At 30.2% G+C, this 23830-nt stretch overlaps 1 protein-coding gene across 1 annotated transcript in view; it reads left to right on the top strand.

Moving 5' to 3' along the window:
- DIAPH3 (diaphanous related formin 3) overlaps positions 1-23830 on the top strand; it is a 419718-nt gene that overhangs the window by 222542 nt on the left and 173346 nt on the right. Inside the window, exons 21-22 of the mRNA XM_051983890.1 lie at positions 5373-5502; positions 18481-18606. Of these exons, the coding sequence (XP_051839850.1) occupies positions 5373-5502; positions 18481-18606 (256 nt within the window). The remainder of the gene's footprint in view (positions 1-5372; positions 5503-18480; positions 18607-23830) is intronic.

The following is a 23830-nucleotide window of genomic DNA, read 5'->3' as shown; positions in this document are numbered from 1 at the left end:
ACAGTTTGATAACTTTTTGAGCATAGTTCCTCTCCAGATAATTGGATCTGTTCACAGTTCCACCAACAATACATCAGTGTCTCAGTTTTCCCACATCCCCTCCAACATTAGGCATTTTCTTTTCCTGTCATCTTAGCCAATCTGCGAGGTGTGCAGTGGTATCTCAGAGTTGTCTTAATTTGCATTTCTCTGATTTGATTTCTCTGATTTGGAGCACCTTTTCATGTGACTAGAAATAGTTTCAATTTCTTCATCTGAAAATTTTTCCTATCCTTTGACCATTTATTATTTGGAGAATGGCTTGAACTATTATAAATTTGAATCAATTCTCTCTATATTTTAGAAATGAGGTGTTTATCAGATCCCTTGGATATAAAAATGTTTTCCCAGTTTATTGCTTCCCTTCTAATCTTGTCTGCATTAGTTTTGTTTGTACAAAAACTTTTTAACTTAATATAATCAAAATTATCTGTTTTGTGATCAGTAATGATCTCTAGTTCTTCTTTGGTCACAAATTCCTTCCTCCTCCACAAATCTGAGAGGTAAACTATCCTATGTCCTTCTAATTTGTTTAATATCATTCTGTATGTCTAGATCATGAACCCATTTCGACCTGATCTTGGTATATGGTGTTAGTGTGGGTCTGTGCCTAATTTCTGCCATACTAGTTTCCAATTTTCCCAACAGTTTTTGTCAAATATTGAATTCTTATCCCAAAAGCTGGGATCTTGGTTATACTAGATTGTTATATTCATTGGCTATTTTGTTCTGTGTAGCTAACCTATTCCACTGATCAACTTCTCTATTTCTTAGCCAGTATCAAATGGTTTTGATGACTGTTGCTGTATAATATAATTTAAGATCAAGTAGGCCACCTTCATTTGCTTTTCTCTTCATTAATTCTTTTGAAATTCTTGACCTTTTATTCTTCAGGTGAATTTTGTTGTTATTTTTTCTAGTTCAGTAAAATAGTTTTTTGGAAGTTTGATTGGTATAGCAATAAATAAAAAGATTAGTTTAGATAGTATTGTCATATTTATTATATTTGCTTGATCTATCCAAGAGCACTTGATATTTTTCCAAATTTTATTTGTGTGGAAATTGTTTTTTAGTTTTGCTTATATAGTTCCTGACTTTCCCTTGGCAGATAAATTCCCAAATATTTTATATTATCAACAGTTATTTTAAATGGAATTTCTCTTTTTATCTCTTATTGATGGATTTTGTTAGTGATGTATAAGAATGCTGATGATTTATGTGAATTTATTTTTTATCCTGCAACTTTGCTAAAGTTGTGGATTATTTCTGATAGCTTTTTGGTTGATTCTCTGGGGTTCTGTAAGCATACCATCATATCATCAACAAAGAGTGATAATTCTAATTCCTTTAATCTCTTTTTCTTCTCTTATTGCCAAGGCTAGCAATTCTAATACAACATTGAATAGCAGTGGTGATAGTAGGCAACCTTGTTTTACCCCTGACCTTATTGAGAATGGTTCTAGTTTATTCCCATTACATATGAGGCTTGCTGACCGTTTTAGATAGATGCTCCTGACTATTTTAAGGACAAGTCCATTTATTCCTATATTCTCTAGTGTTTTTAATAGGTATGGGTGTTGGATTTTATCAAATGTTTTTTCTGCATCTATTGAGATAATCATATGGTTTTTGTTAATTTGGTTATTGATATAGTCAATCAATTTAATAGCTTTCCTAATATTGAACCAACCCTGCATTGCATTCTTGGTATAAATCCTATTCGTCAAGGTGTATTATCCTGGGGATGATTTTCTATAATCTTTTTGTTGATATTTAAGATGTTTTCATCAATATGCATTAGGGAGATTGGTCTATAATTTTCTTTCCCTGTTTTCAACCTACCTTGTTTAGGTATCAGTACCATATCTGTGTCATAAAAGGAATTAGTAGGAGTCTTTCATTCCCTGTTTTTTCAAATAATTTATATAACATTGGAGTTAATTGTTCTTTAAATGTTTGGTAAAAGTCCCATGTAAATCCATCTGGTTCTAGGGATTTTTTCTTAGGGAGTTGATTAATAGCTTGTTCTTTTTCTTTTTCTAAATGGGACTATTTTGTAGGTATTCCTCCATTTCACTTAGGTTATCAAATCTATTGGCATAAAGTTGGGCAAAATAACTCCTGATATAATTGCTCTAGTTTCCTCCTCATTGGTGGATAGTTCTCCGTTTTCATTTTTGAGACTAACAATTTGATTTTCCTCTTTCTTTGTTCTAATCAAATTAACTAAAGGTTTATTTTTTTTGTTGGTTTTTTCATAAAACCAACTCTTACTCTTATTAGTTCAATAGTTTTTTTAGTTTCAATTTTATTGATCTCTCCTTTTATTTTTAGAATTTCAAGTTTGGTATTTGATTGGGGGGTTTTAATTTGTTCTTTTTCTAGCTTTTTTAGTTGTAAGCCCAATTTATTGATTTTTGATTTTTCAAGAATTTCAAGTATTTCAAGATTTCAAACTTGGTGTGACATTTTATCTTACTTAGGTTTGTGACCATGGGCAAATCATTTTATCCCCTTTGCCTCGGTTTCTTCATCTACAAAATAAGCTGGGGAAGGAAATGGCAAACTACTCTGGTATCTTTGCCAAGAAAAACCCAAATGGGATCATAGTCAGACATGACTGAAACATCAAAAATTTTTGGTTTTCTTTTTTTTGTTTAAAAAAAGATTGTTCAGTGGTTTATCTATTTCATTGTTTGTTTCCCCCCATAAAATCTAGCTCCTAAGTCTTATTTATTAATTCAATTTTTCCTCTTTAAATTTTATGGATTTCTCTTTTGATTTTTAGGATTTCTATTTTGCGTTTAATTAGTAATTTTTACTGTGTAAAATGTAAATATTCTTTTAAGTACTGCTTTGACTTCATCCTGTAAATTTTGATATGTTGTCTCAATGTTATAATGATGTTTTCTAAAATTGTTTATTGTTTCTATAACAAACTCTATAACAAACTAGAATTAGATAATTTATTTTCCAGTTAATTTTTAATTATGCTTTGAAGGCCCTCTATTGAATAAAACTTTTATTTCATAATTATCTAAAAATTAAATCCTTAATTTTTCTGCATTTATTTGTGAATTTTTGTACCCTAATACTTGGTCAGTTTTTGTAAAGCTGCTGTGCAGTGAAGATAAAAAAAGTATACTTTCTATTCCTATTTAGTATTTTTCAATCCTATCATATTTAATTTTTCTTTACCAAATGAAATTCACTATTTAGTAGATAAATTTAGGTCATTGTTCTCTGGATTACCAAAAACCCTTTCTGAAGGTCACAAGATCCTTTAAATCTAGGTATGTTTTTTTTTTTTTTTTTTTTTTTTCTGATTGATCTGAGAGCATATCATTGGGACCTCCCCTGAAATCTGTAAGGCTACTCTAATTGATAGATGGGGTGACCTTTGAGTATTAGCTCATTACTCCCTCTCTTGTTCCATGAGAGTAGCTGCCTCATAAAGTCTTGGCTTAATCAGGTTCCTTCAGGTTTTGACTTCCCCATGGGACATCAGTCACCCCACATCTTTGGCAAAGTAAGGATATAAGAATCATCCCCTGTGGATGGCCTTAACTTAAACTGGCTTCTGTTTACTACACAAAAAGAAGTAAGAGGCTCTACCCAAACTAGTTAAGGATCTATTCTCTAGAGGAATGAGTTTTGAGGATTCACAGAGAAATATTGGCTGTTTAACTAAAACAATTCAATATTAATTTTCCACATTTCTATTCACACTTTCTTCTATTTTTTTATTCTTTTGATTTTATTGTTGTTATTATTATTTTGTTTCTTGGAGTCACTGGCTTCCACTCTACCAATTCTAATTTTAAGGAGTTAGTTCTTCAGTGAGGTGTTTTTTAAAACCTCTTTTATTAAATTGTTAGTTCTGTCTTTATAATTTGTTGAACTACCTGTATTTTCCCATTTTTTTTCCTACCACTTTTATTTGGTTTTTTAAAATACAGTTTTGCTCTACTTTTATCCCTTTAACTTTTTTTTAGAAATTATTCTTGGGCTTGTATCCAGTCTACAATTTTATTTGAGTCTTTGCTTATGAGAGTTTTCAGTTTTTCTGATTTTGTGAATTGAGCTTCTCTGTCCCATAGAAGATTCTTTTTCTGTTGTTTGCTGATTTTTCTGGCCCATTACTTGACTTTAGACTTTGTTAGAATTGGGTTTTGTTCATCATGTATGGGGAGGAATGCATAGCTTGAATTTCTCTAAGATCAATCTTCAGACCTGTAAAATTTGTTGCTTCCAGTGTGATAGGGTTTCTGGTCACTGTCCCCACTCTGCTTTATGCATTGATCCTTACCTGGAGGACCCCTTTCTGTCATGACTGTGATTATACCTCTCTAATCAGAACTTGCCACCTGAAATTGTATGATAGGATTATGGAGTAGGCAAATGGCTTCAGATCTTGTACTAAGTAGTCGCACAATAGTACTTTACACAGTATCTCTTTCTGATCAATTGTTCAGTCACTTTAATGTCCCTTTGTTATTGCAACTATCACTTAGAGAGTCCACTGTTGGTGTATCTTCCACTGCAAATAGGATGTGTCTCATCTCCCATCCTTTTCCATATAATTATTTATATCTCTTTTTATTTAAGCTGCCTAAGACTGTAACAATGACTCATTTTTTGTTGGCTTTTCTGCTCAGAATTTACTGTGATTGTTTCTGAGATCATTTTGTAGGAGAAATTTTAGGAAAAGTTTTGCAATTGTGACCCTTCATACTGCTATCTTCATAAAGTTAGTATTCAAATCAAGTTGTTATAAGTATTTATATAGTGACTACTCAGTGCCAGGCACTATGCTTAGAGTGCTTTTAAAATAAATATTATCTTATTTGATCCTCATATTAATCTTGCTAAATAGATGCTATTATTATTCCTTTCTTATAGATAATGAAACTGAGGCAAATAGAGAGTAAGTACTTTTCCCATATAGCTAGTGTTTGAGGCCAGATTTGAATCAAAGTTTTTCTGAGTCTCCTTGTTACTGTATATATCATGTCATCTGCTACCTCCTGATCCTAAGCTTAGCACCCTATCCTATATGCCACTAGCTTCCTTAATTTATGTGATTTATTATCTTTACATTATTTTCAAAATCTCTTTCAAGTCTGTTTAATACCTTTTGGATCCTCCAAATTCTAGCTTTGTGTCCACAGAGGAGTTTGACCATAGAATATCCACTAACTATTGATTTACTACTTTTTCTAATTTTTTTTGTCTAAAATAAGCAGAGTTTGTTATTTATAAGTATTTATAATTAGGTATCATGTAAAAATAGTTTAAAGTTTCAACTCAATTTTTCTCTTCTTTCTATTTAGCTAAAAGATACAAAGTCAACAGATCAGAAAACAACATTACTCCATTTTCTAGCTGAAGTATGTGAGGAAAAATATCCAGATATACTGAGTTTTGTTGATGATTTGGAACACATAGACAAAGCTAGCAAAGGTATGTATTTCTGCATTAAAATTTTGATCTTGAGTGATCATTAAGAACTATTAAATGGTAATGAAAGATACTGCGTAAAATGTCTTAAGAATTTATTTTAAAATGTTCATATTTTTTGAGTGAACATCTTGGCTCAAGTTAAGTGTTAAATTGTATTTGTTTTTTATGAGAGTGGGAACTAACTGCTATTATTTTTTGGGAGGACTGAGGCAATTGGGATTAAATGACTTACCCAGAGTAAGTGTTAAGTGTTTGAACCTGGATTTAAACTCAGGTCTTCTTGACTTCAGGTATGGTGCCTTGTCCCCAGAGAGCTATTTTTTTGTAGTTCAGATAGTCTATGTTTCAGAAACACTTAAGTGTTAAATGACTTGTATATACTTTTAAATGTTTGCTGTCCTAAGAACTTCACTTGCCATGCTGTCTCATCTTGTACTCTTTGCTGCTTGTTGCCTTGTTCTTTTTTTTTTTAATCATTCTTTAAAATTTTGATCTCCTACCTTTGTTGTAGATTATTATTGATCCTTTGCTCAGACTTCTTTCTACTTCCTGATTACTTGAATCTTTCCTATATAAAATAGCATGACAACTGCCTAATCACTTCTTCCATTTTGATTTCAAAAGTCAAATGAGGTTATTAGGCTTTAGAGAGGTTTAATATTTAAGCTTATCGTACCCTTCCTTTCCCCGGCTTGTAATTTCTTTCTTTCTCAAAACTTGTAATAAAACTTGTCAGTGGTTAAATTAATAAAATATGAAAATAATTTTGATTATACCACTGTACTTCAAATATATCTGAGTATTTACTGCAAGTTCTCCATTTATTATTGCTAATTACAGCCATCTACAACTTAATACATTTTCCTAAAGAGTTGCTATGGTTTAAGACCATACTTCGGTCAGCATAAAGATGGATGTCTGAACTTAGCTAGGCTAGTTCTAAGTGAAAGAAAAAACAGTCAGTTACTGACAGTGTTTCCAAGGTGAGCCTTGACAGACCTTAACTATTAGTACAGGTTTCTAAGATTGGGGGTTGCTTTCACATCAGGGTGAAGGATTGGCTCTATTTGAAGGTACTAGTATCGAATGATAGAATGAATGAACATATCAAAATAACTACCATTTTAGTACTAAATACTGACCTGAATTAGAACTATAGTAGGAAGTCAGATCTATATAATCTACTATATGTTACATGTTATAGAGCTAATAAATCCATACAAGTTTGTTTTTTACCTATGCGACTTAGTCAAATGCCAGAGTTGAGAATAGGAAAATTAAAGGGGGAAAAAAAAGTGTATACTTCTCTAAAATGTGGGATAGAAAATAAATACATAAGTTGTCTGTCAAAGCTGTCAAGATATTTTGTTAACTAGAGTAGTTTCACATCTAAGAGTGTATATATTCTTTCTATGTATTCTGTATATTCCTTTTATTTGTATAAAGGAGCTTTGTTATTTATTGATAGCCTTTCTAATGGGGATATGTACAGTGGCAACACCTGTTCTAGATCACATTTGAATACACTTTCATGAAGATCACACCAGGACTATACCTAATGTCACCTAAAAATAGATCTAAATATACTGTTTTCAAATAAACTACAGGTTTTCGAATTCTATACTATTTAAATGTATCAGATTGGTACTGTATTGCTGCAAATGAAGCAAAACTTGGTTAAATGCCAAGAATAAAAGTACTTGTCTTAAGGAATTACAGTATTTAGTAGTTGAGTTTATTATTTAGCACAAAACAATACATAGTCAACCAAAACTTGAATGTGTCCTTTGTGGAAATATTTTGTGAAAGAAATGGGAAACTAGCCATGCTTTCTTGATATCTGAAGATAAAATGTTCAGAAAGAAAAAACGAGCCTATTGATTTCTTAAATGAATATTTCTTGATCAAAAAATAAAAGCAGTTTCTTTAAAAAGGGTTTATTATTAAAAAAAATTTAATGCAAGGACTTCTGTAATATAAGGTTCTCTATCACTTTCAGCTATAGACTTTCAGTCTTTTTGACAAAAATTAAATTAAAATAATGAAATAATTTGTTTCCTGATACTTCAAATGACAGTGTTTCAGTGTGAGGATAGAAAAATTAAAATGAAACGATAGAAGTTATTAGTTTTGTTTAGATGATTTTTTTATTGCATGCATATTTCACATGCATATTTCAATGGAGAAATAGTGTAGTAGAATGAATAGTATGTTGCTGTTAGTATAAGTTGAAGTCTTGGCATGTAGCACATAGTAGCTGTTAATGTTGGCCACGACATTTCATTCTTAGTGTTTATAAGTAAATATTTAAGTTCATGATGAGAAATCTGTGTTGGGGGACTTTTCATGCAATAAATTTTCTATAGTTAGGAAATATATGGCTTCTCACCCCCTAAAATGTACTTAAGTATATTGGGTTTGTATTCTTATCAAAATAAATAGATTGCAGCACACTTGTACCTGCTTGTCCAGTACAGTCTTTGTCTGTGTCCATTGAAAACTGACCTTGTTTACAGAGCTACTCAATAGGTCAAATGCTTTGCTCTTTATCTCTCAACATTACCTGGATAAAGGAGCATATATACACTATCACCATCCTTTTTTTAAAAATGATTATTTTTATCCTTTCATTCTCATTACATTTTGCTTTTTTCTTTTCTATTCATGCTTCTTTTTTTAATCAAGATTTAATTTTTAATTGAATATCTGCTTTACATATTTACTGTGTTTCTATGTGTTTGAGGGTATTTTTTTGTTTTGATTTTAATTTTATTATAGTAAAACATGAAATTATTAGTGAATTTCTTTCCAAAACAAGTAATTCCAACAAAATCTATTATTTAATCCATTCTTCCACATACATATAACTTCTCTGGTTTGTTTTTCATTCTGTCCAGAATATTGACCAAGATGGTGAAAATTTTAAAATTAAACCCATTTAACTGAAAACAAAGAAGACAGTTGCTAATGTAAAATTAACTTAGACTTTCTTTTTTATGACATCATCATCCTCCATACACCTTGACATTAATATGTTTCAGCTTACATATCCACCATCACCTCTCCAATCCTTTATGGCATATTCATTTTTAATTCTCCAGTCATTTTCCACAGTTATTAATATCTTCTACTTTTGGGGGTGTTAGTTTCCCTAGAAAAATTTTATACATTTTCTTATTCAGTCTGTTTTGGCATATAACTCTCAAGTGTGTGTTTATGTAAAGTTTGGGATAGCAGATAACTCTTGTGTTTTACAGGAAGTTCTTTACTGGGGAACATAGTTATACTAGCTTAGAAACCCCTTTTCTCCTTAGAGGAGATTTTTGATAATTTTTTTTATTATAATATTTTCCAATTAATGAAAGAATTGATATTTTTGAAGATGTGGATGAAATATTTTTGATGTGATGATGGAATTGCTTATGAGTATTTAGTCTACTCTTATGTTATATGTCACCATTGAAAATTTCCACATTTGAAATCTCTTTGATGAGCTATCATAAACTAGAAAGTACCTCTGTATTTGAAAATAATATCCTGGTCATTAGATACTCCTAGAAATCAGCAGGGGAATTTTCATTTCCACTAATGAGCTTACCATTATGACAATTTCTAAAGATCTGCTTCATTAGCATTGCTTTGTTTTGAAGACTTTGTAGCTTTTTTTTTTTTAATCTCTATATTCCTATTTTAACTTTTTAAAAATAATAGACGTGTAGGAATAACCATCTTCCTCTTTCCCCCGTGGGAAGTTTGATATTTGTTTTTTTTATAAATTGTAATCCACTATGGAATTAGAAGAACAAAATTAATGATATTACTGAATTAGAATTCGGTAACAAAGTTCTATTCTACTGCACATTACTTCATCTAACTCATATCCCTGTTAGATATTTCCAGCATTTTCTTGGAGTTAGATTATGACTGCCATATTTTCACAGTCTTGAGCTCTTTAATTAGTATTAACTGGTGAATGCTTTCTGTTTTCTTCTTGTGCCTTTCTGAGGTAGGTTCAATTAAAAACCGACTTAGCTTTAGGTCATTGCAATAGCCCAGCAATTTACCAAGGGTCGTTCTTTATGTCAATGGCTCTTAATTTTTCTTTCCTTTTCTTTTCCTGAACCTCTTTTTGAGGGTGAAAACAATCCTTAAATTTTCTTTCATTACAAAAGAAAAATTCCTGTTTCTCTGTTAAGGTGCCCTTTGATTAATTACATTTTCTATTATATGAATCTTTCTCAATTCATGGTTCAGGACATAGAGAATCTGAATGATTTGGGTACCACCTCTTAAAAGTTCACAGTATAATATAAAGAGCAAACAAATGATTTAGACACAATTTGATTTTAATTCTTTTAGAAGACTGTTTTGTACTTCCTATGTTACATTTCTTCTTCTTATTTTAATCTATTGATGATCACCTTTGAAAAAATTGAAAGTGGGCTCAATTACTTTGTTTTTTTTAGAACTAGGTAATTGTAACAGTGATTGTGGATAGGTTATCACTATACAGTTTAAGATCTTGAATTTATTGGTCAAGTTTATTTAAAGTAAATAATACATATTTATTTTTAAATAAATGCTGCTTGGACAGAAGTTTATCCCACCCTTGCACTTTGCTCCCACCTATAAATGTTCTCCATGAGGGGCCTGCTAGTATTCTAAATAGCACTTGACAGTTGATACTCTGGGTCAGATTTCTGTGCCCCACTTGTGAATAAAATTGTCTTCTAGAATCTTGTTTGCATCATCAGAATAATTTTTGCAGCTATCTAATTTGACCTCATACTGCTTTTTTTACTCTCTAATTTTTTAGCTTTTGGAAATTTCTTTTAATACATGGATATATATATATATATATATATATGTCTTCAAACATTTTTCACACATTCAAGAACTTCTATTTATCCTAATTCATTTGTCTGTTCTTTATATCCCATTTTCCCTTAGTGGCAAACTAATTTTATCTCACCAAAATACTCATATCCAATAACATTGAATTTTAGCTAGCTACCATCTCAATAAATCTAAAAAACTACTTCTCTGAATCCCAAATATTTCTTTTAGTCACCTACTGAGTTCTTTTAGAACACTCAGTTTCCAGGTGGTTGCCACCTGGAAATTGTACAGAGTTTGAAATTTTCAAATGAATCTATGCCATAATGAGCAGTAGTATTTTTCAAAGGCTCAGTTAACCTCCTCATACTATCACCTTAAGAAAATACTAATTAAAAATTTATTACCAAGTTGGATCTTGATATTTTATTTCTGACTTTGCATTTTGTTTTATAATTACAGAGGCAAAATATGAAAATATTAATTTTAAGATAACATTAATATTTATAAATTTGTATGGCTTGGAATAAATTCAATATGTAGCTAGTTTAATTTTCTAGATTATTATGTAGATGTGATTTAGTGTGATTGGGAAAAATAGAATTAATTTATCATACATGTATATGTACTCATTCAATTTCTTTTTATATTTGAAATAAATTTTAATTCCTCTTATGGTTCAATTCAACAAACTTCTACTAAGAGCATACTTGGTGAGTGGGACTGTATTAGAGCTTGAGTATTTAAAGACAATATTAAATAGTCTTTGTTCTAAAGGAGCTTTGGTTCCTCACTGAAATCATGAAATCCTTCTACTTTTCTCTTTTATAGAGAAGTCTGAGTTTTAGTCAAGCTTTTTCTTTCGTTGTTGTAACTCTTTTATTCATTATGTTAATTTGATATAGAGTGAATTTTGGTGTGTTTAGCCTCTTGCTCAGATATTTTGGTCAGAAATTTTCTGTACACTTTCTTTGTAGGGTTACTTTTTACCTCTAATTTAATTATTTGTCAAGCATCAATAGTAATTTTTTTTGGTGGATAACGAATTGTTATTTTATGCTTTATATTTCTTTGACTCATTTGTGTATTGTTTCTCTCCCCTCATATCATGACAAGATAATTTGAACTTGCTTAGAGATGAGGAGTGAGGAGGCAGTGGGAGCATTAGATCACCACTTGCTGGTTGTGGTATAGAGATACCTTATGGATATAGGTATAGGGACATATTATTTTACTAGTAAGAGTCTGTGCAACTTTAAAATTCTCCAATTCTGTGATGATAGCAAATCATAAAGTAAGCACTTCATTAAAATTACTTTTAAGCTTTAGAATACAAAACTTTTTTTTTTCCCCTAAATTATTTATTTATTTATTTTTAAATAACTTTTTATTGATAGAATGCATGCCAGGGTAATTTTTTACAGCATTATCCCTTGCATTCACTTCTGTTCCGATTTTTCCCCTCCCTCCCTCCACCCTCTCCCTTAGTGGCAAGCAGTCCTTTACATGCTGAATAGGTTACAGTATATCCTAGATATAATATATGTGTGCAGAACCGAATAGTTTTCTTGTTGCACAGGGAGAATTGAATTCAGAAGGTTTAAATAACCCGGGAAGAAAAACAAAAATGCAAACAGTTTATATTCATTTCCCAGTATTCTTTCTTTGGGTGTAGCTGCTTCTGTCCATCTTTGATAAATTAAAGCTCTCTTTATCTAAGAGATCCACTTCCATCAGAATACATCCTCAAACAGTATCGTTATTGAGGTATATAATGATCTCCTGGTTCTGCTCATTTCACTTAGCCTCAGTTCATGTAAGTCTTGCCAATCCTCTCTGTATTCATCCTGTTGGTCATTCCTTACAGAACAATAATATAGAATACAAAACTTTCAAACTATATGCATTGAAAATAGTAAAATATATGAAGCTAAGTGACACAGAAAATAGAATATGGGACCTACAGTCAAAAAGACCTGAGTGAGTTTGAATTATGTCCAAGACAGTTAACTTCTCTCTCAGCTTCAATTTCCTCATCTGTAAAATAAGAATGAATATGGCAACATTGTTGTGAAGATCATATGAGATAAGTGCTTCACAAACTTAACAGTGTTATACAATTAGCTGTTATTATTGCTAGTTATCATTATTGTTTTTGTTATTGTTGTTTTAAATGAACACTTAAATAAATCTAACATTTGTTATATCTAAAGGAAACTTTGAGTTGATAGCTCCAAAATAACATATAACCAAAAACTAGGAGCTGAGATACATCTTTATTTATTGTTTAGCTAATTGTGTTTATATATACTTAATCAGTTTTTCTTTCCCTTTTAATGTTTTTCCTTAAAATTGAAAGGCATTTATAACTATTGAAATAAATATTTTTTAAATTATTAATACAATTAATGATAACATAATTTTTAAACTCAGAGAAAGGAATGAAAAGGGAAATAATGATTTTGGTATAGGGAAAATATTCTATTTCTGTGACCTAATTAGAGTTTCTGCCTCAAATCTCTCTCTTCAATCTATTCTTTAGTTGGCTATCAAAACAATTTTTCTAAATTTTTTTTTTATAAATAAAAAACAACTCATTTTTAATAATGTTCAACAAATCTCTCTTGCATTCATGATCAAACATAAATTTTTCTCTTTGATATTTCATCCCTATCCAATACTTTACTTCTCTACAGGAACTTTATAATCCAGCTACACTGGACTTCTTGGTTCTTCTCATACAAACCTCTATCCCCAACTCTATGCATTTTTTTTTTTTTCTTTCTGTCACTTATGTGGCTTGAGGACTAACATGATGTGGGTGATGTAGATATTAGATGATGGCAGGCCACCAAAAGTTGGGGTTTGGTCATGTGAAAAGTTCACATTGGCCATTTTCTTTGACAAAAGATAAATTTATTTAGGGAAATAGGATAAAGACAAAATGAAGATATACAATAGAGAGTTGGAAGAGCATATGAAAGACAAGTTCCTAAAGGGACATAGCACCTCAAAAGAGTTAGCTAACTATGAGAGTAGGTTGGGAAGCATAGAGTTATAGGAGATACCATGTGACATATTTATATTATTTACATACATATATTATATTTATCTAGTTATTTGCTTGTTGTCATACCCATTAGAATTTGAGCTTCTTGAAGGCAAATATAGTTTTTTCCTTTGCATCCTAGAAATTAACCTCATAGCTGGAATATAATAAGAACTGAATAAATGCTTGTGGCCTTTAAAATCTGGTTTTTTTTTTTTTTAAATAACTTTTTATTGATAGAACTCATGCCAGGGTAATTTTTTACAACATTATCCCTTGCATTCACTTCTGTTCCGATTTTTCCCCTCTCTCCATCCACGCCCTCTCCCAGATGACAAGCAGTCCTTTACATGTTGAATAGGTTACAGTATATCCTAGGTACAATATATGTGTGCAGAACCGAACAGTTTTCTTGTTGCACAGAGAGAACTGAATTCAGAAGGTATAAATAATCCGGGAAGAAAAACAAAAATGCAAGCAGTTTATATTCATCTCCCAGTGTTCTTTCTTTGGGTGTAGCTGCTTCTGTCCATCTTTGATCAATTGAAACTGAATTAGCTCTCTTCATCGAAGAGATCCACTTCCATCAGAATACCTCCTCAAACAGTATCATTGTTGAAGTATATAATGATCTCCTGGTTCTGCTCATTTCACTTAGCATCAGTTCATGTAAGTCTTGCCAGTCCTCTCTGTATACATCCTGCTGGTCATTCCTTACAGAACAATAATATTCCATAACGTTCATATACCACAATTTACTCAACCATTCTCGAATTGATGGGCATCCATTCATTTTCCAGCTTCTAGCCACTACAAACAGGGCTGCCACAAACATTTTGGCACATACAGGTCCCTTTCCCTTCTTTAGTATCTCTTTGGGGTATAAGCCCAGTAAAAACACTGCTGGATCAAAGGATATGCACGGTTTGATAACTTTTTGAGCATAGTTCCAAATTGTTCTCCAGAATGGCTGGATGTGTTCACAATTTCACAACAATGTATCAGTGTCCCTGTTTTCTCACATCCCCTCCAGCATTCCACATTATCTTTCCCTGTCACTCTAGCTAATCTGACAGGTGTGTAATGGTATCTCAAAGTTGTCTTAATTTGCATTTCTCTGATTAATAATGATTTGGAGCATATTTTCATATGTCTATAAATAGTTTCAATTTCTTCGTCTGAGAATTGTCTGTTCATATCCTTTGACCATTTATCAATTGGAGAATGGTTTGATTTCTTATAAATTAGAGTCAATTCTCTATATATTTTGGAAATGAGGCCTTTATCAGAACCTTTGATTGTAAAAATGTTTTCCCAGTTTATTGTTTCCCTTCTAATCTTGTCTGCATTTGTTTTGTTTGTACAAAAGCTTTTCAATTTGATATAATCAAAACTTTCTATTTTGTGGTCAATAGTGATCTCTAGTTCTTCTTTGGTCATAAATTCTCCCTCTTCCACAGGTCTGAGAGGTAAACTATCCTATGCTCTTCCAATTTATTTATAATCTCATTCTTTATGCCTAGATCATGAACCCATTTTGACCTTATCTTGGTGTACGATGTTAAGTGTGGGTCAATGCCTATTCCAATTTTCCCAGCAATTTTTGTCAAATAGTGCATTCTTATCCTAGAAACTGGGGTCTTTGGGTTTGTCAAACACTATATTATTAAAGTTATTGGCTGTTTTGTCCTTTGAACCTAACCTATTCCATTGATCAACTAGTCTGTTTCTTAGCCAATACCAGATGGTTTTAGTAACTGCTGCTTTATAATATAATTTTAGATCTGGTATAAAATCTGTTTTTTATAGACAAATGCCCAGTAATATCAAGTGCCGTAGTTGGTCAGATTCTTAAACAACTCCTATTTTTTTAAAGATTATATGGAATCAAATAAAAATGTTCCTATACATTGTTCTTGATTGTTCAACTTACAAAAAAATACTTTTATTAGTCCTTTTCTCTACTATCCTACAGATTAAAAAACATACAATAATACAGTAATCTGTAGGACACTAAGAAAAAACTTAGGTTTATTTAGTTTTAGTATTATATCTGTATTTCCTTCATATTTAAGTAGTTTTTATGGAAATCAATTTGCCTGGCTGCTGGCATTTTAAGAATAAATGTAGAATTGTAAACTTTTCTTATAATAATGAATAGCATGTCTAAGTGAATATTTACCAAATAAATTAGTACTTATATTCTGTTTGATTCAAGTATTTGTAAACTTTACTGGACTTAAAAACAAAACAAAACAAAACACTGAACCAACTGAACCCTAAAGGTATAAATGGAAGAGATATATAGTTTATATTTATGATTGCCTTAAATAAAAAGATCGTTCTATTACTTTTTTTAATGTTATGTGCCTAATGTTTTAAATCTTTATTATGACACAAAAACTAAAAATATATTGTTCATGGCATTGTTTTTCAACTTCCTGTTAAATATTTTGAGTACTTTGATTTTAGATACTGTTGTTTTCCCCAGTAACTCAAGAGAGATAAAAGTTTTAACTCACAGTTCAAATATGCCACTTTAAAATAGATTAGATTAAATAGATTAATAAATAGATTAAATAAATAGAAATTTACAATATAATTTAGAATAGAATTAGATTAATAAATAGATTAAATAAATAGAAATTAAGAATAGAATATAATAGAAATAGAAATAAAATAGATTAGGGGGGAAAAAAACTCAGCAAGAAAGACTGGGGAAGAGGATCTAACAATCTCAAAGTCTAAACTCTTCTGTTGTAAATGTAGCAATGGTAGTAATGCCACCTTAAAAAATTATAGTTTAAATTGCTCCCAATTTATAATTAAGGTCATTTCATAATATTGAAAGAAAACGTAAAAAGAGATAACTATTAATACAAAGTGAAACAAAATATAATACAAAACATAATAATGCAGGAGAATCTCAACATTTTGCTATCAGCTTGTAAAACGGAATGTTAATAAAAAGAAATGATAAATTTCCATTCATTTAATATATTTGAATAATCATATATAAGATGAAAACTAAATAAAAGAAAAAGGGAACAAATATGTATTCTTTTTAAGTGTACTTAAAATGCTTATATAATAGAAAATCTGTGTGTAAATTCCAAAGGGCAGAATATAGGAATGTAGTCTGATGTGCAACCTAGATAGTAATGGTTTCTGAAAAGTACTGATTAGTATCCTATAAAGTAAAATGCATCAAGAGAAGTCAGCCCATAAACAATGTCAGATGCTTAGGAAGGAAGTTTTGGAGACAGAAGCATCTCAAACTGAAACATAAATTTTCCTCCAATCTTCCAAATTTCCCTTTTAATGTGTAGGGCACCACCATCTTTCCTATCACTCAGATCACTAAGAATTTTTTTTTTTTTGAGAATAATCATGTCTCTTACATTTACTCCACATGTTTAGTCTATAACTGAAGTCTAACTTTGCTTTGTTAACACCATTTCTCATTATCCTTTTCTCTCTTTTGACACAACTGTCACTTTTAATAGGCAATTGAAATAATTTGGGCATTTCGCTTACCTTATATCTCTTCTCACACCAATCCATCCTCCACATAACTGACAAAGTGATTTTCTTAAAATCCAATATTGATTCTATTCAGTAAAGTCTTAAGAGGTTATTTATTGCCTCCAAGATCAAATATAAAGCTCTTTTTGGCTTTTAAAACCTTTTATAACTTTGCCTTTTCCTATCTTTTCAGTCTTCTCATGCTTTACTCATTTCTATTTAATGTATCATCTATCAATACTTGACTTCTTTCGATTTCTTGCAAAAACATCCATTTCCTGACTTGTTGCTTTTTCAGTGTCTTTCTCCCAATACTTAATAGTATCTATCTTATCTAGATATATATACTTATATAGTTAATATACTATATAGGATACTATGTAGGGTTTTAGTATTATAGTATAGTATAATAGTATAATATGTAATATATATTATATAACATGTGATTATATGATATATAATGATATAGTATAATAATATACTATATAGTATATGTAGAATTATAGTATATTGTATAGTATAAATATACTATGTAGGATTTTACAAATTCTACTTTTACAGACCATTACTATTTCCTGTCAGTTTCCCTTTACTGTTTGTTATTATACATTTCCTTTGTACATAGTAAATTTGCTTCTTTGTTATCTTATTAGAATAAAGAGAGAAACTATGTTTTTGTTATTCTTTGTATTTCTAGCACTTGGCACAGTGCTGATCACATAGTCACCATATTAAGCACTAGAGCAAGCAGCTTCCATTGAGTAATACTGTAAGAAGTCAGGCACCAAAATATTGAAAAGTGAGGGAAAGAAGAAAGAATTGAGGCAAAGAGGACAGGTAACTTTTTCTACGGATGTGGTTAAAAAAAAAAATTAAATAGGGCAGCAGTTTAGAGAGGGCTTCACATAAGACTTCTCTTCACTTAAGATATTTTTATGTGACCCTGGGCATATAGGTATGCAAAATAAATACACAAATCAAACATTAACGGATAACAAATCATAATTTTTCCATCCTCCATATTCAGCTATAAGACCCCATTTGGGGTTGGGACCCACAATTTAAGAAGTTGGTATTCAGAGGATATTTGATTTTTATAAGGATTTTTTGTTCTTGTTTTTTTATTTTTATTTTTTTGACAATGGGGAAGACTGCTACTTCTGTAAATAATCAAGGAGGGATTTAATAGAAATTAAAGATTTGAGTGAGATCAGAAATAATAGTGTGGGCCCTTCCATTCTACTGATTTTATTTTTTTTCCCTACTTTAATTAATTTGGAAAATAATTTTTTTGAAGAATGACATTTTTCATGTCAAAATTTCTTCTAACGTTTTAAAATGGGATTATTTCAATGTTACATAGAACATATACTCTTATGGATCTTAGAAGTAAATAATTAATCTTCAATCACCTTTATAATTTTTTCTGTTTTACCATATGTGAAGCTACTTATATGCATTGTTATTTTACTGTTAACTGTTTTTATACATAATGTATGTTCTAGAACACTGTATTTAGCTAATGTAATTTCCCTGATGTTGAGATCTTTAATTATACCATATTTTAGTCTCTGTAGAAAACCTGGAGAAGAATTTGAAACAGATGGGGAGGCAACTTCAGCAGCTTGAGAAGGATTTGGATTCCTTTCCTTCCCCTGAGGACAAACATGACAAGTTTCTAACAAAGATGTCCATATCCTTTTGACAGTTCTGTCATTTAAAACACATCAGTCAAATAGTCTGAAGATTTATTAAGTGTTTCACATTTATTTGCATGACCTGTATGCAAATTTCAGCATTCATAGTTTGTAAGTTTTCACTCTTTCATTACCATAAAATAATTGACCAAACATTCAAAGCCACATGTTTACCATCAAAGTGCAAAATACTGATTAGTATCTCATGATATCCTTGGAATAGCTGGGGAAATACTCTCTTATTTTTTCTCCCTTTAATATGTCCTTTCTTTCTCTCTTGGTATTGAATACTGGTATGAATTAAAATAACATTCAAATCATGTTTATTCAGTATAAATATAAAAAAACATGGTATGGTTTATTCTACTGTTGGAATTTTTTTTGGGGAAAAAAGCCATAGAGCTTTATATGTCCACTCTTAATGATATGAGTTAGGATCAAAATATTGTAAATCTCTTATTTTTGAAAAAATTCAGATTATACTTCATAAATCCTTTTCAATTTTCAGTTCTATCAGTGATTTCCATCAAAATTCCTACTTTGACAAGCATTTTCAGTCCTTCAAGTTGGACTTTAAAAAGCAGTTGAACAAAATTTTAAAGAAGTAAACAATAAAACTTAGTCTTTCTATGAGTTGTAAGTGCTCCTTTAAGTTTTCTTTGTCATCACTAATTTTGTAATTAATATGGTGAGATGATGAAGTTTTAAACCAATTTCGAAACTAATTTTAGTTACATTGTAAGTAGTATTATGAAAATGGACTGATAATATTACCTTTTATGCTACAATAGGATATTTCTCTATAATACTAAAATTCTACATGGACTTTTCTTCTACATAGAATTCTTTATGAAAACCTTATTTAGAAATTGAGTTTTTATAAACAGATATATACCTTTTTTTTTCCTGAGTTACTTAAAAAGAAATATATAATTTCTCTCCTCAGCTTTCCATCCTTGATAATTTCCAATGAATTATAAAATCACAATTTAGTTAATCATTTCAATTGTGAATGAGTTTGGTTTCAATTTCTTTTAATATTATAGAATGTATTCTAAAAATAAGTATGATTGTTTTCATTAGAATCTTTTCTGCTCTAGGTTCATATGAAATAGGGTTCCCTTACTACAATAAAATCACACAATTACATTTCCAAGAGATATTTTTATATTGCATTTATTATATTGTTTCATAAGTTACACATTCCGCATGCTGCCTTCACTTTATTTGGCATTATATATATATAACATTTGTTATAGACATGGCAGCATACTATCATTAATAATTTTTATTTAAATTGTATTATCACATTATTATTTTAATCATTAACTACAACCATCTGAAGTAGTCATATTCACCTGTTATTTCTCCCTGTGGGCAGTTAGCAATTTAGAAACAGTAGACTTGCATGTGGCTTTTCGTAATGCTTTGTGAGTGCATTAATTAAAGAGCCCCAATTTCAGGAAAATAGGAGCTATGATAAATTGCTAACCAGAGGAAGTTTGATGTAAAGGTTAGTGAATTTTACTTGGCATAATGAAGTCTGGATCTATCCATACTTATATTAATATGATGTGGAAAGCTTTGAATGATGTTAGTATCTTGAAAGGCATGCAACTCATAAAAAGCAACCAGCATGCAATCAGACCAGGAAAGATAGTGCTTTGTTGGAAACAATTTTTCATTCTGAGTAGAATTATATTTCATGGACAAGCAAGCAACTATATCCTGTTGCTAAATATCCCAACCTAGAAGCCTCTAATGAACTGATTAGCATTCTTGTATCTTTTGGAAGTCAGATATGTGAACAGTTGGTGCACTTTCATATTGACAAAGCTTATAATCATAAATATTCTTGCAGGCTTCAGATTGCTCTAGTTTGCTGTTCATCTTAGTTAGACAAACTAGTCTAAAAGCAATTAAATCTATTTACTGAAAAGCCTTGTTTACTTTCGGAATGGCAAAGAAGTGAGATTTAGAATATTAAATGTAATTGTGTAGATTATACTTGAATGGCAAATTATTTGATTTTCTTAGACCTTGTAAATGAAGGAATTAGGGGATCAAAAAAAAAATCTGAAGTACACATGTATTTAGCCAAGTTTAGATAAATAACTTTCATATTCTCTGTTAGGGTTTAAGTTTGAATATTTTTTTAAGTATAGTTAAATATAGTATATATCAAATATGTGATTTGAGAATGTGTTGAAAATGAGAATCATGAAAGCAGTACTTTACATAAATTAGTGCAATGAAATTACAATAATCTCTTAAATTTGTATATAGTTTAATTCATACTAATAAGGACTCCATCAGCCATAACTTCTAAGTCATTTTTTGAAGAAATAGCTTAAAAATCTGACAAAGACATTTTTCTCTAAGGAATTTAGTTATAGTACAAATTTTTAAATTGATTTTATTAAATCGTAAGATTGTGGAATTTCTAGCTTTGTATTTTTCCTCAAAGGAATTATCAGTTTAATTTCTCCTCCTCCTACCCCTCTGAAACTCTGGTTTGGCATCATTGCATTATGTCAGCTTAGATAGAGACTTGTTTTTATCATATGTTTTATCCATAATTATATTTGTATAATTGTGTCATGCTAATCCCATTAAGAGATATGAGTAGAACTATTTACCATTAAATACATGGACAAAAATCCTAATCTGTAAGAAATATTTGGCTATTGTGTCCATCTTTGAAAGACATACAGTAGTTTCACAGAATTATTTTTGTATTAGAAAGTAGAGAAGAAATACCCCTCTTTCTCCACTCTTATATTTTGATATCTGAGTCATGTTTTCTGTCCCTGATTTGAAATTCCCATTTATTTTCTTAGACAAAACCCTGAAGAAGTCTAAATTATAGTTGAAATTTTTCTTTTGTTTAACAGTAACAGTAAATTTTCCATTAAAAAAAATAGGGTTCATCTTTGACCATTCTCATTCCTTGACTAGAAACAAAAACCTATTTTTGTGTTTAGTTTAATCAGTATAGCAGGAAGGCCTGGGACTATGATATTAATATATGAACCTCCCTCTACCAATGGAGGTATACCTCTGCAATGTATAGCTTTAGAAAGTTGACAAAAATAACTACAGATTAAGGGACTTGCCCAATGTTTCAGATAGCCAGTTAGTAATCAGAGGAGGAACTTAAACACAAGCATTACCGGATTTCACTTGATTGTAAATCCAGCTTAATAGCTATAATTGAAATACAGTTTCTTTGTCTCAGATTCCCTTTCACTGAAATGAACTTAATAATAATGATAACAATAATAATCATAATCATAATACCTTCAGAAAAGGAAATAAATGGCTTACATTTTGGAACAGTTAGCTTGTATATAGTTATTTTTAGCAGATAAATGATGTGAGATACATGTGATAAAGTAGAAAGTGATCCAACTACAAAACTAAAAGTCTTAAGTTCATCTGACAAATACTGATTGTGGGACCCTGGAAAAATTCTGGCAACACTCTTAATATTCTTTATAACTTAATAACTTAAAGTTGCAGAGAATGTATAGATCTCTTGTAGTAGAGAGAAGGTCCACATTTGAGAGTTCTTTTTACCAATAAAATCGTAAATCCATCTTTTATCCTTGTATGATTTTGTTTCAAGTAGAAAAACACACACTGAAAAAATATGAGTTCATTTTTTTTCTAGAGATTCAGAATGAGATATGTTTTTTCTATCCATGACTGGTGAGTTTTATTGTTACCTGAATATTCTTTTTTGTATACAGAGAGATGGTAGATGGGAAGGGAGGCTAATTGGTGGTGATGATACATGCCTCCCCAAAAATAACATCAATTTAAATATACAGCAGAAAGCAGAGGTATAGAAGGATACACAGAACACTTTTATTACTACTTTATTTCATTCATATGTTTGTATGTATATGTGTATATTTTTTATTTCATTCATATCTGTATATATGTGAAACAAATTATATATACAGGTTCAGTTTCTCATATTATTCTTTCTTGTTCTTTTTATAGCAAATGTGTATGTTTGTTGATGTTCAGATTCCATCAGAAAGGTCTAAGAATTTAAGAAATAGTCTAAGAAAGAAAAAGCAAATCTTAACAAAATAAATATTAAATATTCTAAAACATATCATTCTATGTATTGGAGATTCACATGTGGAAAAAGATACACCTTTTACTTATAAGAAAGGCGTGAAAATATACACACTCACAATTAAAATATATACACAAATTAAAATAAAAGTTGAAAAAAGAAATCCAAAGTATTAGGAGAAATGTAATATCAGAGAAGAGAAAAGAATTCATGATATAATCATTATTGTATTATTTTTCCCTTTGAGTAGATAGTTGCTAGATCATTTGATTCCTCTGACCTCCCTATGTTCTTTTTTAAAGCACTATGAGTCTTTATGACTCAATATTTTAAATAAAATCCAGCACTTTTTAAATAATAGCTTATTATTTTCAAAATATATGTCATTTTCATACAATACAGATAATTTTCAACATTTACCCTTGCAAAACTTTGTTTTTCAAATTTTTCTCCCTCCTTTTCCCCAATTCCCTTCCCTTAGACAGTAGGCAATCCAATATAGGTTAAACATGTACAGTTCTTCTAAACATATTTCCAATTTATCATGTTGCACAAGAAAAATCAGATCAATAAGGAAAAAAAATAGGGAGGAAAAAAACAAGCAAAAAAACAATAAAAATGAAAGTACTATGTTGTGATCTATATTCTGTCCCCATAGTCCTTCTGGATGCAGATGATTTGGTACTAAAGACGCAAATTGCTCTCTCTAAATTGAGAGAGAATGATTCACTTTCCAATAAAAAGACTACTGGTTTATTCATCAAACTTTTGTTTTTACACAATTTTTCAGGCATACTGCTATTTTGTGAAACACAAAGTAAAATATCTGTCTTATAACTAGTTTCCTTTTAAAAAAGAATATCAATAATGATTATTTCTTATTTCTTATTTATTTTCTTATTTATTAAAAAATAAAATTAAGATAAATAATATATTTGTATTGATTATTTAAAAGTAATTTCAAGTATTTTATTCTGATGGAATTCTTGCAAAGAAGAGGAAAAGATCTTTGAGAAGTTGAAAGAGTTAATTAGTTGCACTATATTATGATATACAGATTGAAAAATTCAATAACAGATCAAAAGACTTCTCCATCACAATAATATCATTTATGCAACTAGATGTCTAGTT

The sequence above is a fragment of the Antechinus flavipes genome, chromosome 3 (assembly GCF_016432865.1).
Source record: "Antechinus flavipes isolate AdamAnt ecotype Samford, QLD, Australia chromosome 3, AdamAnt_v2, whole genome shotgun sequence".
In the NCBI taxonomy this organism is placed as follows: domain Eukaryota; kingdom Metazoa; phylum Chordata; class Mammalia; order Dasyuromorphia; family Dasyuridae; genus Antechinus; species Antechinus flavipes.
Note: the sequence above shows the minus strand (reverse complement) of the source record. Positions and strands in the feature narration are given on the sequence as shown.